A 13,664-nucleotide genomic window follows, 5' to 3' on the forward strand; every position below is an offset into this window, starting at 1 on the left:
TTGGCTTTACTTTCCCTAAATTTGTGGTAAGCTATCAGCATGGAGGCAAGATAAGAAGTAGCTTGATACAGGAGCATGCCCATAAAGTGTTAGGCCAAATTAAAACTCAAGTGTATTTCACTAAAATGGAAATGTTTCATTCTGAGGTATTTGGGTGTAAGGAATTACTTGACTTTAGTATACATTGAGCACCCTTTCTTTAATTCTGAGGGTTGCATTGATTAGGAGATTGATGTATAGGACCCTCCAAAGGCTTTTCCTTGTCATTATTCAATGTGGAAAACCTCCAGAAGATAAAGTTATTTGTTAAATCCTCCTAAGAATATTTGACATCCCTAAGTAATCAAACTAGCTTGCTTGAACCATTAAGGCTCAAACCTGACATAATGCTCAGGGTGATGGGTTACAATGGCCCCCTTTTAGGACTCTGTCATATTTGCTGGTTCCTATGATATTTACCTTCTTAATGTAATATATCATCATTCTATTATTAAAATTACTATTAACTGGGTTTTAATACTAAAGAATTTTATTGCATTTAATTTCTCTAAAAGTGTTAAATGGACATGAAGTTTAAAAGTTCAGTAGTGTTTCTGACTCAGCAAACTAATTTATAGGCATTTAGTGTTCTTTGTGAAATGTGCATTTAGATAAGTTAGTTATCTAGAAAACAAAAAAATAGGGAGGGAAGGAGAGAGAGAATGAGAGAATGTGTATGTGCGTGTGTGTATGTGTGTGTATATGAGAGAGAGAGAGAGAGAGAGAGAGAGAGAGAGAGTGAATCAGAGACTGACTGACAGACAGAGACACATACACAGAGGGAGGGGGGAGAGAAGGAGGGAGGGAAAGAGAGAGGGAGAGAGAGAGAGTCAGTCAGAGGTTGACAGACAGAGACACACATAAACAAAGGGGGGAGAGAAGAGGGAGGGGGAGAGAGAGGGATGGGGAGAGGGAGAGAGAGAGAGAGAGAGAGGAGATGAGATCAAGTCTTGGTACAGAAATGCTACCTATATAAAGGAAAATTAGGGCACCTTGGCACGTTGGCATCTAGTTTGAGTAAATAGTTTCAGCTGTGTAATGGGATACTCTGGTACTCTAATTGCTAGATAGAAGTGTATAGAAAGTCCAGCATACCTGTCCTAATGTGATTTTGTGTTAGGATCTAGCAAAATGGAAAAATCGTCGAAAAAGTTATACTTCAGATTTGCAAAAGAAAAAGGAAGAGAGAGAAGAAATTGAAAAGCAGTCTCTTGAAAGGTCTCACAGGAGCTCAAAAACATTTGGAGAAATTCTTCAGGAAAGGTAAGAAAGCATCTTTATATTTGCAATTTAAAATTTTAAATTTCCCCAATTTGAGTAGATAAGACAATGTATTTCAGTAGTTGTTTTACAGAGAACCTATGTTAAAAATATTTTCTTTTCTTTTCTCCCCCCCACCATTTGACATAGTTTGATATGTTGTTTAGAAACCTTTAACTGACAGGTTAATTATTTGTAAACCTGAACTCTGAAATGCAGAGCAAATATTCAGGGTTTTGTTCTAAGTCAGAAAAAACTAGGATTAGTAAATAGTGCTGCTGCTACAGCCTTATAAAAAGCATTTTGTGCTTAAAATAGTTAAAATTTTAATTTATGTGTTCTTTTCTCATTTCACAATGAGAATAAGATAATTAAAATTGCTAATGTGAAAATTACTTGTTTCCTTTTGTTAAAAATTTTAAGAATTTTATTAAAATTACTCAAGTGTGCATATCTAATAAAAGGCCCATTCAATCTTCCTTTCTGTTTGAATAATGAAAATTTTTCCCCTTAAAAACCAAAAAGATATCATAACCTTAACTATGATTTTGTGTGTTGCAAAAGATCACAGAAAAGGATATGTGAACTTTTCCTCTATGCATTTACTGTATGAAACCCTATGACACTTCCTTGCCAAAGAGAAAGCAAATATGCCTTAACAATAACGTATAAAAGGAAATAGGCTAGTGAAATTCAACAACACTCTCTTTGTGCTGTGGAAGTTAGCTATAATATAACCATAGCTTCATTCCTTTCATAGGCTGAACATGAAAGTTGCTCCCAGAGTGAACATTTTATATTGAAATTAACCCCTTTATGAATGTGAAGCCTAAATGTAAATCATTCATTTCTAGTAGATTTTTACAGTTAGATGAAATTAGATACTTTGAAACTCCATGTGGTTCTTTCATTGTGGTTTTTCATTCATAAAGAGTAAAAGAAAACGGTCTAAACTTTTGCTTAAAATTTGTTTTAAAGTCAGTGTGATATTAATCTTATGTGTGTGTACATATTTATGTTATATGCATATATGTATACATGTACAATATAGTTACATATCATGAGCTTTAAAAGAGAATTTATATCATAATCCCTTAATATTTTTAGTAAAGTTTCCTTTGGTATGGATGGAATGAGTAAATTGTTGGATTTCTAGGAAATAAAGTTGAATGTAGCTTCAGCTAGGCTAGTATTAGCAATTGTTAATTACTTTTATCTTGAGTCCTGAAAGGAAAATTACAAGATGCTTCCTTCTTTTCTTCCCTCCTTTCTTTTCTTAATTAGTGTGAATTAGTTTGTTTACTATTTTGTGTGTTAGCTATCTCAATAAGAATTGTAATCCTCTTTGCTGCCAGTGTTTCCCTGTAATTTCACTCCTTCATATTGTTATTGGAAAGATCTCGTGTCTTAAAAGGCAAAAGAGCTTAGTTTGAATCCTGATGCATGTACTTGTTAACTCTGATCCTGCTCAGGACCCTTGACTTTCCTTAGCTTCGTGTTCCTTCTCTTTAACATGAGTACACTATTGCGAGAGAAAATGTCTTTTGTAAATCTAAAAGCAAGATATAAATGTGAGGTGCTATTCTTCTCCTTTAAGGGAAATCAGAAACCAAGAAACCAACAGTCATTGGCAGAAAACATTTGATCCTGAGAGAATGTATTCTCCTAATGATGAAATATTCAATGAAACAAAAGTGTCTCCTGCACCTGTTTTGACAAGAGAAAGTTACCTGAATAAAGAAAGAGAGAAAGATGTGACTTATAGTAAAGAGAGTGATAAAGAAGATTCTTCAAAACTTTCAAAGATGGAGGTCTATGAAACAACTGAAATTCAGGTTCCTTCTCAAAGCCTTCCTGAGAAACAGAGCTCAGCCTCAGCTTTGTCTTCCAACCATTCACTGAACACACAAATGGGATCCGCTCGGGTTTCAGCATCTCTCCCCAGAAGTTACCAGAAAACTGATACATCTAGGTTAACATCGGTGGTTACACCAAGACCTTTTGGTTCCCAGTCAAGAGGGATCTCATCACTTCCTAGATCTTATACGGTAAAAAAACTCCCCAGGGTTCTTCGTTAGTCTTTCTTAGATAATAAGGAATGCTTATGAAATGGATTTGAATTGTCTGTAGTTCATTTTCATAGAAGAGCCAAATTAAGTAAAACAGTTTTACCTTGAAATTTAATTGAAATTTAGTATTTAAAAATAGAAATATACTGTAAATGGTAGGGTTGGAGCTCATCTTTGAAAGTAGATTGAAAGCATTTTTAAGCAAATGTCTTTAAGACTTTTTAACATGAATATTCTAGAATTTTGTGGCACAGATCTTAATGAATACTACATGCTTATATTAGAAGACTAGATTAAAACTATTTTTCTTAATTTTTTCACTTGTTTTTGTTAGATAGCACTAAATAAGTTATTGACTATTTTGTAGGTTTTGCATAGGTTACTTATGCGTTGTCACTTTAAGAGGGTAAACAGCAATAATGGGAGAGAATAGTAGCTTAGGAGGGTATTTATGCATACTCATTTTAACTAAGGTGATGGACAGTTTAGAGGCTTCTTAACATTGTAAACAAGGCAAAATATTATAAGGAACAACTGAATGACCCTGTTCAAATGGTGTGATTCTTTCCATTTAGATGGATGATTCGTGGAAATACAATGGGGATATAGAAATTTCTAAAAGAATTACAGAAAGTTCAAAAAGTGGCTCTTTCTCAAAATCAGATGACAGTCAACTTCATTCAAGTTCAACCTTGAAAAGTGTTGAAGAAGAAGCCAAAGAAAGTGAGAACAGAGCGCCACCCACCATACCCTTGCATTTGCCCGTTTCCCAGGAACGTGATGCTTTTCCTAAATCAGAACAGTCAGACTCTTTGACAGCTTCTGAGTCTTTAGAAGGGAGAAATTCTTCATCACCTGAACCTTCAAGGACAAAGGTGAGTTTGAATAGTTTATAATTATCCTTAGAAATTCAGAAATATTAAAATAGTTTGGGAAATACAATCATGCAAATTTGGAAGTTGCCATACTGACATCTTCAATTGTGATCATTTAGAGAATAGTAGCATATATGAACTGTAAGGAGTATTGGGGGTAAAGTGACCCTTACAAAGTACTAGTCATACTTTGGAAGTAGAGACTGCATGGACTTCATCTCCATGGTTCACTGGAATTTTCTGCCTATTCCTTGTTTTTGAATTTTTTTCTAAATGTGATGACTAAAAGCTCAATGAATCATATTAGAGTTTCTTTCAGTAGCTCTCAAGTATATTTGGATTAAGGCAACCTTTTTTCATGAAAAGTGCTTGAGAGCTATGGTTTCAGGGACCTCAATGATATTGGGAAACATTTTATGATAGACATTAGCCTTTCTACCATTTTTACTCCTGCTGAATTTGATAATTTGTCTGGAACTGTACTTCACTATTTATAATGCTTTTGTTATGGAGATATTTAAATTAAATTGTGTAAATAAGAGTTGTTAGCCTTAACATATTTAACCACCAAATAAACAATAAATTCATAAAGAATTACCCAATATAACAACACTGCTGAAGGATCACTTATAATTGTTCCTCCACAAACATTAGAATGCACCAAATTGGAAAATATGTGCAATTTTTAGATAAAGAGAATATATTGAATAAAGACCTTTCCATCTATTACTGTCTTTCTTCCCAATTCTCTTTTCTCTTTCCTCTTCCTCTGTCTTCTCTCTTTGTCTCTGTCTCTTTATCTTTACCTACCTCTCTCTCCCTCTCTGTCTCTTTCCCTTCTAGTCTTTTTATTTCTTTTATATTCTTTTCCTCCCCACTCTTTATTTCTCCTTCCTCCTGTTTGCCTCTCTCTCTCCTTCCACCCCTTTCCCTTCTCTCCCTCCTCACTACTAATCTCCTCCTTTGCCTTTCCATATTTCACTTTTTCCTCTCTCTATTTTTCTTCTATCCCTCTTGTCCCTCTCTTTCCCCACCTTTTCCTCTCCCTTTCTTCCTCTTGCACACAAAGAAAATAAGCAAAAACCAAATCATAAGGGTAGCTGATATAGCTGATAATTTCACTGACATTAAACATTAAGCAGGATTTAGAAATACTATTGGATTTATTTAGTATTTTTTGTGCTAGTCCCCCCCCCCTCTAGTATTCTGGATAAATGGGAGAATATTGAATGCTGAACCCTAACCTAGAATGGATTGTTAAAGGGAGATTACATAAATAACTCTTAAGTAATTTATATCTGTATATAAAATAATCCCAGCTTTTTTTTTGGTAAGTAACAATTTCAAACTCCAGATGTTGCAATCACAAAGCATGGATTATTTTATTATATTTTCCCACAAAATAGGCAATATTTTGCCAGGATCATAGAATTATTGACAGGTGTGAAACAAAATTCTAGTAGTTTGGAAAAACAGGTTAAAGTTGAGATATAATAAAAAAAGTGAAAGAACTTTGAAGTATATAGCTACTAATGAGTATGCTAATCTCTAACCTTTTTGGTCTCATGTATTTGTTATATAAGTACTCTTCCATATGTGGTAGATAGTACCTGTCTTAACGATAGCAATAGATGAGGTGACCTGGAAGTTTTGAGAGAGAATGCATGTAGAATGAATGTACTCTGGATTTTTAAAGACTGATTATAGGAGTTTTATCTATCCAGTTAGGTTTTTATTATATATGATCATAGCTCCTTTGTCACTAAATTTGAAACAGAAGTCATTTGATGAGAGGAACTAAAGGAATTGTCTATAAATTATTTTGTGTTCATTTTTTTGTATATTCATATGTGTGTTAATATTGCAATTATGAGTAATCAGCTTTCTTTAGACTTTAGGTAATTATCATTGTGCTAAATCATCTCAGGATTTGAATGTAATTAATGGTCCTTGGTCCTTCCCCTTGAGGAGTTTGCAGTCTATATGGAAAGAATAGGTATAAAAATAAAAGGAATCATTCAGAACTACACAGGATAACCTGTAATCAGAAGATCAAAAAAACATTTATTTCTGTGTCAGATACTGTTCAAGGTGCAAAGGATGTAAAGAAAAATGAATATGAGACCTTCTTTTCAGGTGATTTACCATGTGTTAAAATATAAGTGAATATATGATTCAGAAAAAAATATCTATAAGCTTACTTTAGAGGGGGAAGGTACTTAACAGCTGGTGGGATTGGAAAAGGACTATTACTAGGCTTTAAATGTAGGAATTTGATGAATTCCTATACATACAAGATCCATGGAAATTTGAATTTTTCTGAAAGGTGTCCTTGGAAATAAAGGGATTTGTACTACAATTTCCTTGAAAAAACATAAACTTTCAGGTCCCAGGGAAGATAGTGGATAGTCTTTCAGATAGGGCAAATATGATGCCAGTAATGAAGAAGGGAATCGTTATTGTTATTGTAAGTATTAAGGATATTATGAAAATAGCCTTGTAAAAGATTTCCCTTACTGGCATCTATTGGTGGCATGGCTACACATTATTGAAAAGAGGACTATTAACCTCTAGTTGTGAGAATGATGATTTGGAAGTAGGAAGACAAGGAGAAGATTAGCATTATCCCAAGAATAGCATGATATGTCATATAGGCTAATATATATATGTGAACATGATTATGTTTGTGTCATATATTAATATATGTGAATATAATTATATGTAAATTATATACATAAATATATAATATATAAAATATACAAATATACATAAATTATATATAGCTATAATAAAATAGTCATAATAATACATACATGTGATTTGTATAAAGTTATAGGCAAGCTTTGACAACATGGATTTAGAGTTTAAAGGGATCTAAAAGATAATGTAACCTTGTTTTAAAGATAATGAGACTATCGATTTTGAAAGGTTAAAGGACACACAAATGTTGAAAAACTGAGATTTGAACCTGAATCTTTTTGACTCTAAATCTAAGAGTTTCCATTATATACTTATGCTTATTGAATTGGACAGAATTCCTTCTTGTTCTTGTTTTTTTTTTTTTTTGTTTTAAGGTTTTTTGGAAGGCAATGGGGTTAAGTGACTTGCCCAAGGCCACACAGCTAGGTTATTATTAAGTGTCTGCCGTCTGATTTGAACTCAGGTACTCCTGACTCCAGGGCCAGTGCTCTATCCACTGCGCCACCTAGCCACCCCCTTGTTCCTGTTTATTATCATTTGCTGCAGACCCTCTCACTATTTTAAAATCCTGTTACTCTTCCTCTCCCCATTCCCTGTAATGAACCTTTAGCTTTTTACCATATCCTAGAGAGACTCTGAGCAGCTAAGTGGCACAGTGACTAGAGTACTGGGTAAGGTATCAGAAGCATCTCAGTTTAAATCTAACCCTAAACACTTACTTAGTTTTGTGACTTTGGGCAAGTCACTTAACCTCTTCCCGCTTCAGTTTCTTCTACTTTAAAATAAAGATAATAATAGCACTATCTCTTAAATGAAATAGTATTTGTAAAGTATTTAGCTTAGTTTCTAGTATGTAGTAGGTGCTCAATAAGTGACTATTCTCTTACCTTCTCCATAAATTCTATAAGAAAATGGAGATGGAAAGGAAAGAGCAGAGAAAGGAAATTTTCCTCTTATTACTTATGGTTGCTGGTAATAAAAATCTTTACAAGTCCGTATGTATGTATGTATGTATATATGTATGTATGTAATGGACTAGAGAAAGAGAAGAAACCCTTGCCAAAAACAATAGTAGTAGTATTGGAAGGAAGCAGGTGAGCAAATCTCTTGGGACTGGATATCAGCCTAGAATCAAGAAGGCACTTAAAGTTTATTCTTTAGTAAGATTTGGGTTCAAGTTCAGTTGTTGAGATTCACTATTTCTGTGTTTCCAGGCAAATAAAGTTAACTTCTCTGAGTTTTGGACAGTGTTTTTTTCTTGTTAAGCTTAAGACAATGTTTAAATGTAATTTATTATTTGTTATTATTTCATTCTCATCTTTCTATTCAATAGAAGTTGCTGTTGGTATTGTTAACCATTGATCCCTTCTTTTCAACCTTCTCCTCCTTATTCTTTCTTGCTGGATCCTTTCCTCCAGGTCATGAAACTCACCATTTGTAGTAAGTTATTTTGGCCAGTAGGGAAGAGGGGAAATAGTATATTCAGAGAATATTAAAATTGGAAGGGACCTTAACTGCCATCTAGTTCAATCAATATATTACTCTTCCTTTCTCCCATATCCTTCACTAGTAACACACCTGATCTGAGATCTCCTATCAGGGGAATACATGAGGACTAACTTCTATTAGTAAAGTATAAGTATAGTACTTTAGTATTAAATGAAATTTTGTGAACTTGCCTTAGAACTAGGCACTGGTAAAAACCATACTACCATTTTAAACATTAGAACTCAAAACACAGAGATAAACTGTGTTTGCAAACATATTTTTGAACACAATGCCTTGATAAGCTTTATCTATATGTAACATATATATACATATATATATGTATATATACATATATATTTACCTTTTTATCCATTTGCAATAATCAGCTACGGAAGTACAGAATGTTGGAGCTGAAAGGAAGCTGAGAATCCATTTAGTCTTGCTCCTTCATTTTACAGATGGAGAAAGAAGCTCAGAAAAGAATTGATGACAATTACTGTACTAATTACTGTTACATTGAAATACATTGAAATGGTGATGGAAAGCTTATTTTTGAGATTTCTTTGGCTTAAGCAAGCCAAAATATATGACTGTAAAGCACTGGTGAAAACATATCCTCTAAAACCTAATTTTTAGCTAATTCCATTTCACATTCTCTAGTATTTGCCAAAGAACATTTGAGATATTCATTGGGTAGCAAAGAAGAGCCTATAACTTCTACTAATAATCAGTTCTGATTTTACAAAATAATAATAATGATAAAAAGAGTGGGTCATCACTTTTATATAATTTATTAAGATGATTATCAACTGGAGAGAATCAGAGAACACTTCCTAGGACAGTTAGCACTTGAGTTGAACCTTAAAGGAAGTGTTAAACTTTCAAGATGTGAAGAGTGAGATTTGGGAAATTCCAAGCAAATGGAACAGTCACTCGGTTGACAAACATTTAGAGAGCCTTTACTCTTTGCCAAGTGCTTAACTTTGGGGAGACAAAGCCAAAAAAAGATCTTGCCCTCAAGGGGCTTACATTCTAATAGAAGAGATGGCATGTATATAACTAGGAATATAAATTTTATCTCTGTTAATGGTATCAACAAAAGCTGCTATAATGAAAGCAGAGAATCACGAAAGTAAGAGAATCAGGAAATCAAAATACATATTCAGGCTACAGTGTATAATTCAATTTTGTTTTAATATAGAGTGGATAAAATAAAACAGAGTGAGATAAAACTGAAAAGACAAAATGTCAGGTTGCAGAGGCCTTTGAATAGCAAGTGAAAGAATTTTAACATTTATTTAGGTAATTAAGAACCAGGAGATGTTTTTAAATAGTAAACATTTAACTTAATGATTGGAATACAAAGAAAAGTAAAATATAGTCTCTGGTTGCAGTGAGTTTCCTGTCTAATGGGAAAGATAACATGCAAAAAACTACGTACAAGGAACAGAAAGAATAAAATCAAAATAGTCCTTGGGGGAAAGATACTAGAATGGGTTTTATTGATGAGAACAGAGAATGGGGGATTTAAGAAATGTTATAAAGGTGCAGTTGAAAGAATTTGTTACATGATTAGTCAAGAGAGAACATGAAGATTGTGAACAACAAATACAGACTGAAAGGTGATGGTGCTATGTTTATATGTGTGTGTGTGTGTATGTATGTATGTGTATATAGTGGTAACCAAAAACAGAAGTATATTTGGTGGGAAAAAAGCTCAGGTTAGGATATGTTGAATTTGAAATACCCATGAAACATCCAAGCATTGTTATTTAAATAATAGTTTAAAATTCCAAAAATAATTGTTGAATGAATATTGTGCTACTCATCCCTCTTCCTCTCAAAAAACCAATAAAAACTAAAATTCCATTTTTCCAAATTACTTTGGTTTACATAGCTTTACACATTTGTATACACATATATAATACATGAATAAACACATATTTAAGGTCAAATTTGTTTTGTATTGAAAATGATGATAATTAGATTTCTAAGTAATAGGTAGAACACAAATACACAAGACCATCCTTGCTTTCATATCATAGCTTTGTGTGGCCAAGTAAAACTATTCAACAGCTAAATGTTAAATCAGACCCAGGAACTGAGTTTATGGCTACTCTTACAAAACTTTCCTTTATTGTATTTTTAGATATAAGCCAAATCAGCACATTTTTGCAAGACCTTTTTAGGTATAAAGCTATTACTTTTGACCTATATACATATGTATATTATATATATAATATACATATGTATATTTCACAAATTGGCACAGCCATTGCTGCCAAATGCTTAGGGGAGATACTTGGCTAATAAGTGAATCCTAATTTGGAGAAATATTACCAATTTTACAATGTTGAATTATAGATCATGGTAAATATCTGTTTTGTTTTATATCCTACAGTAAAAAAGAAAGTTAACAATTAAAATAAAATACTCTTTTTTCATTCTGACCTTCTTCAACCTTCCCTCCCCTTAAACTAAGAACTTTTCCCATTCAATTAATCAAGGGCAAAAAATAATGAAATTAATGATATTTTCTCCCATGAAGCTTAACTTTTAGTGAGAGGGAGAAAAATAACCTTTCTTGATTCTTGTAATACCTAAACAGAATCATAGAATTTTAGCCCTAGAAAGAATCTATCCAATTGAGTTGTTTCTATAAAGAGATTATCCTATCAATTTCTCTCATTTTGTAAATAAGAAACTTAATTGCAGAGAAGGTAAAAGAACTTGACAAAAGTAGTAAGGGATAGAACTTACACTTGATTCCCAGATATCTTGATCCATGGATTCCCCTCTTCCCAATCCATTTTTATTTCTATCATGTTTTATGAACACAAAACACCAATAATATGATAATAATTATAGCATATTTATATAGCACTTTGAGATTTGCTAAACACTTTACATGAATACTATATGATTCAAATGATAACTCTCCAGGGCAGGAACTATTATTATTCCTATTTTACAGATGTGGAAATTGAATATAAGAGAACCAATGGTTTGCCCAATGTCACAAATTTAAAGTATTTGAAATAGGATTTGTACTCATATCTTCCTGCCTCCAAACTCAGAGCTCAATCCACTATACCACCAACTTTCAATAACTTCTATCTATCACTGTTTCTGTTAGAGGTCTATCACTTTTTTATTAAAATCTTCCAATAATTATGCCCAAAGGGCAATAGAAATGTGCATACCCTTTGATCCAGCGGTACCATTACTGGGTCTATACCCTGAAGATATCATGAAAAAGGGCAAAAACATCACTTGTACAAAAATATTCATAGCACCTCTGTTTGTGGTGTCAAAGAAGTGGAAATTGAATTAATGTTCATCAATTGGGGAATGGCCAAGCAACTTGTGGTATATGTACATTAAGGAACACTGTTGTTCTACTAGAAGACAGGAGGGATGGGAATTCAGAGAAGCCTGGATGGATTTGCATGAACTGATGCTGAGCGAGATGAGCAGAACCAGAAGAACATTGTATACCATAACAGCAACATGGGGTTGATGATCAATCTTAATGGACTTCTCATTCCATCAGTGCAATAATCAGGGACAATTTTAGGGTATCTGTGATGGAGAATACCATCTGTATCCAGAGAAAGAATTGTGGAGTTTGAAAAAAGATCAAAGACTATTACCTTTGATTAAAAAAACAACAACATTATCTTATAATGTAATTTTGCTATCTCTTATATATTTTTTCCCTTAGGGATATGATTTCTCTCTCAACACATGGGGTGAGAGAAGCAAGATTAAGGGAAAAATTGTAAAATTAAAAAATAAATTAATTAATAACATCTTCCATTAAAGATCACACAATCTTCCCAGAAATTGGTAGTCCATTGGCACATAATCCATCTTGGTCAGGGAGTTCCTCATATCTTTCCCAAATTTCTCCTCATGTGGGTTAAGCTCATTCCTCTCTTTGGTGTAAATAGATATTGACCACTAATTACCATATATGAAGTATCCATTAATGTATTTTAAAACTGGTTATTAAATCCCATCATTCCTTCTACTTCTGACCCTCATCTCCTCTCCCAACTAAATAACTACAATTAGAACTTTGAAAATCAAACCTAACATTTAATTCCTTTGCTTTACATAACATTAAATTCTGTAGTTTTGTTAACTTTTTAATTTTTTTATTTCAATTGATAAGAATGTAAAGATAGAAAGAAATCAAAATTTACCAACTTCTCATTTTCATTGACTCATCACTAATTTCAGTATTCTGTGGTTTGAAACTAAGGAATAGTACTGATGAATGACCTATCTTCTCAGCAGGATGTTATTACTCTCCAATCTTATGATTATTTTAATAATGAATCACATGTATGATACACTTTTACAAAATGCCTTCTTCATAGAAAATCTGTTGATAACTAACATAACAAGTGTTATTATAATAATTTTACAGATATGGAAACTAAGCAGATCTTAAATGATTGCCTAAAGTCATAGCAAATTGGGTCTAACTCAAAATCCAGTATGCTTTCTCAAATTCAAATATTACTGTAGTAATAGCAATCAATATTTTCTTTGATATGATGGGATCTATTGCGTAGACCTTTGTTAGATTGGACCATGACCTATGGAGCTGGATATGTACAGATGGCTCCCTGATTATTAAATGGTTTTACTCAAACTATGTTTTACAATGATCCTTTTAGAATAAAACATTTTGAAGTTGCTCATGACCAGTTTTTATTGGATAAGGAAAATACCATTATTCATCTTTGGAATATTGAGAATACTATTAGGAGCAAATACATAAATTCTCTCTAAATGCATTCATTAATTAGTATGTCATTAATTTGCAAAGCCACCTTCCACAAAATTTATACTATTTCATAAATCCTTTTCTAATATATCTGAATGTGTCTATTTTATGTAGGGTTATGAATGGGGAAATTTACACAGAGGGTATTGTCATGAAGAAAAGACTTTTCTTGGTTTAGATTTTAATTGTCAACTAATTTTAACTGTCAACCTAAATAATGAATTTAAGTAGTGAATTGGATTTAGGCAAAAAGCATCAGTTTTAATCTTTGCTTTGTCATTGAAGATGCTATTGATATTGGGAGGAAATCCTCTTTTACTATTTTTTTTTTGGTATAAAAGAGAATGTACTGATATCTGAACAATATATACAACTGTAATTAATGAATAAACAAGAAAGTTTTACCTAGTTTGTGGAAGAAACAATAAATTCCTT

At 32.7% G+C, this 13,664-nt stretch overlaps 1 protein-coding gene across 20 annotated transcripts in view; it reads left to right on the forward strand.

The window, feature by feature from the left end:
- The window catches only part of LMO7 (LIM domain 7), a 252,717-nt gene that overhangs the window by 205,775 nt on the left and 33,278 nt on the right, over positions 1 to 13,664 (forward strand). For all 20 annotated transcript variants that reach the window (XM_074191825.1, XM_074191831.1, XM_074191824.1 and 17 more), the window contains 3 exons: positions 1,160 to 1,302; positions 2,897 to 3,347; positions 3,944 to 4,243. In XM_074191825.1, coding sequence (XP_074047926.1) covers positions 1,160 to 1,302; positions 2,897 to 3,347; positions 3,944 to 4,243 — 894 coding nt within the window. The remainder of the gene's footprint in view (positions 1 to 1,159; positions 1,303 to 2,896; positions 3,348 to 3,943; positions 4,244 to 13,664) is intronic.

This window comes from Macrotis lagotis, chromosome 6 (assembly GCF_037893015.1).
Source record: "Macrotis lagotis isolate mMagLag1 chromosome 6, bilby.v1.9.chrom.fasta, whole genome shotgun sequence".
Taxonomy (NCBI): Eukaryota; Metazoa; Chordata; class Mammalia; order Peramelemorphia; family Peramelidae; genus Macrotis; species Macrotis lagotis.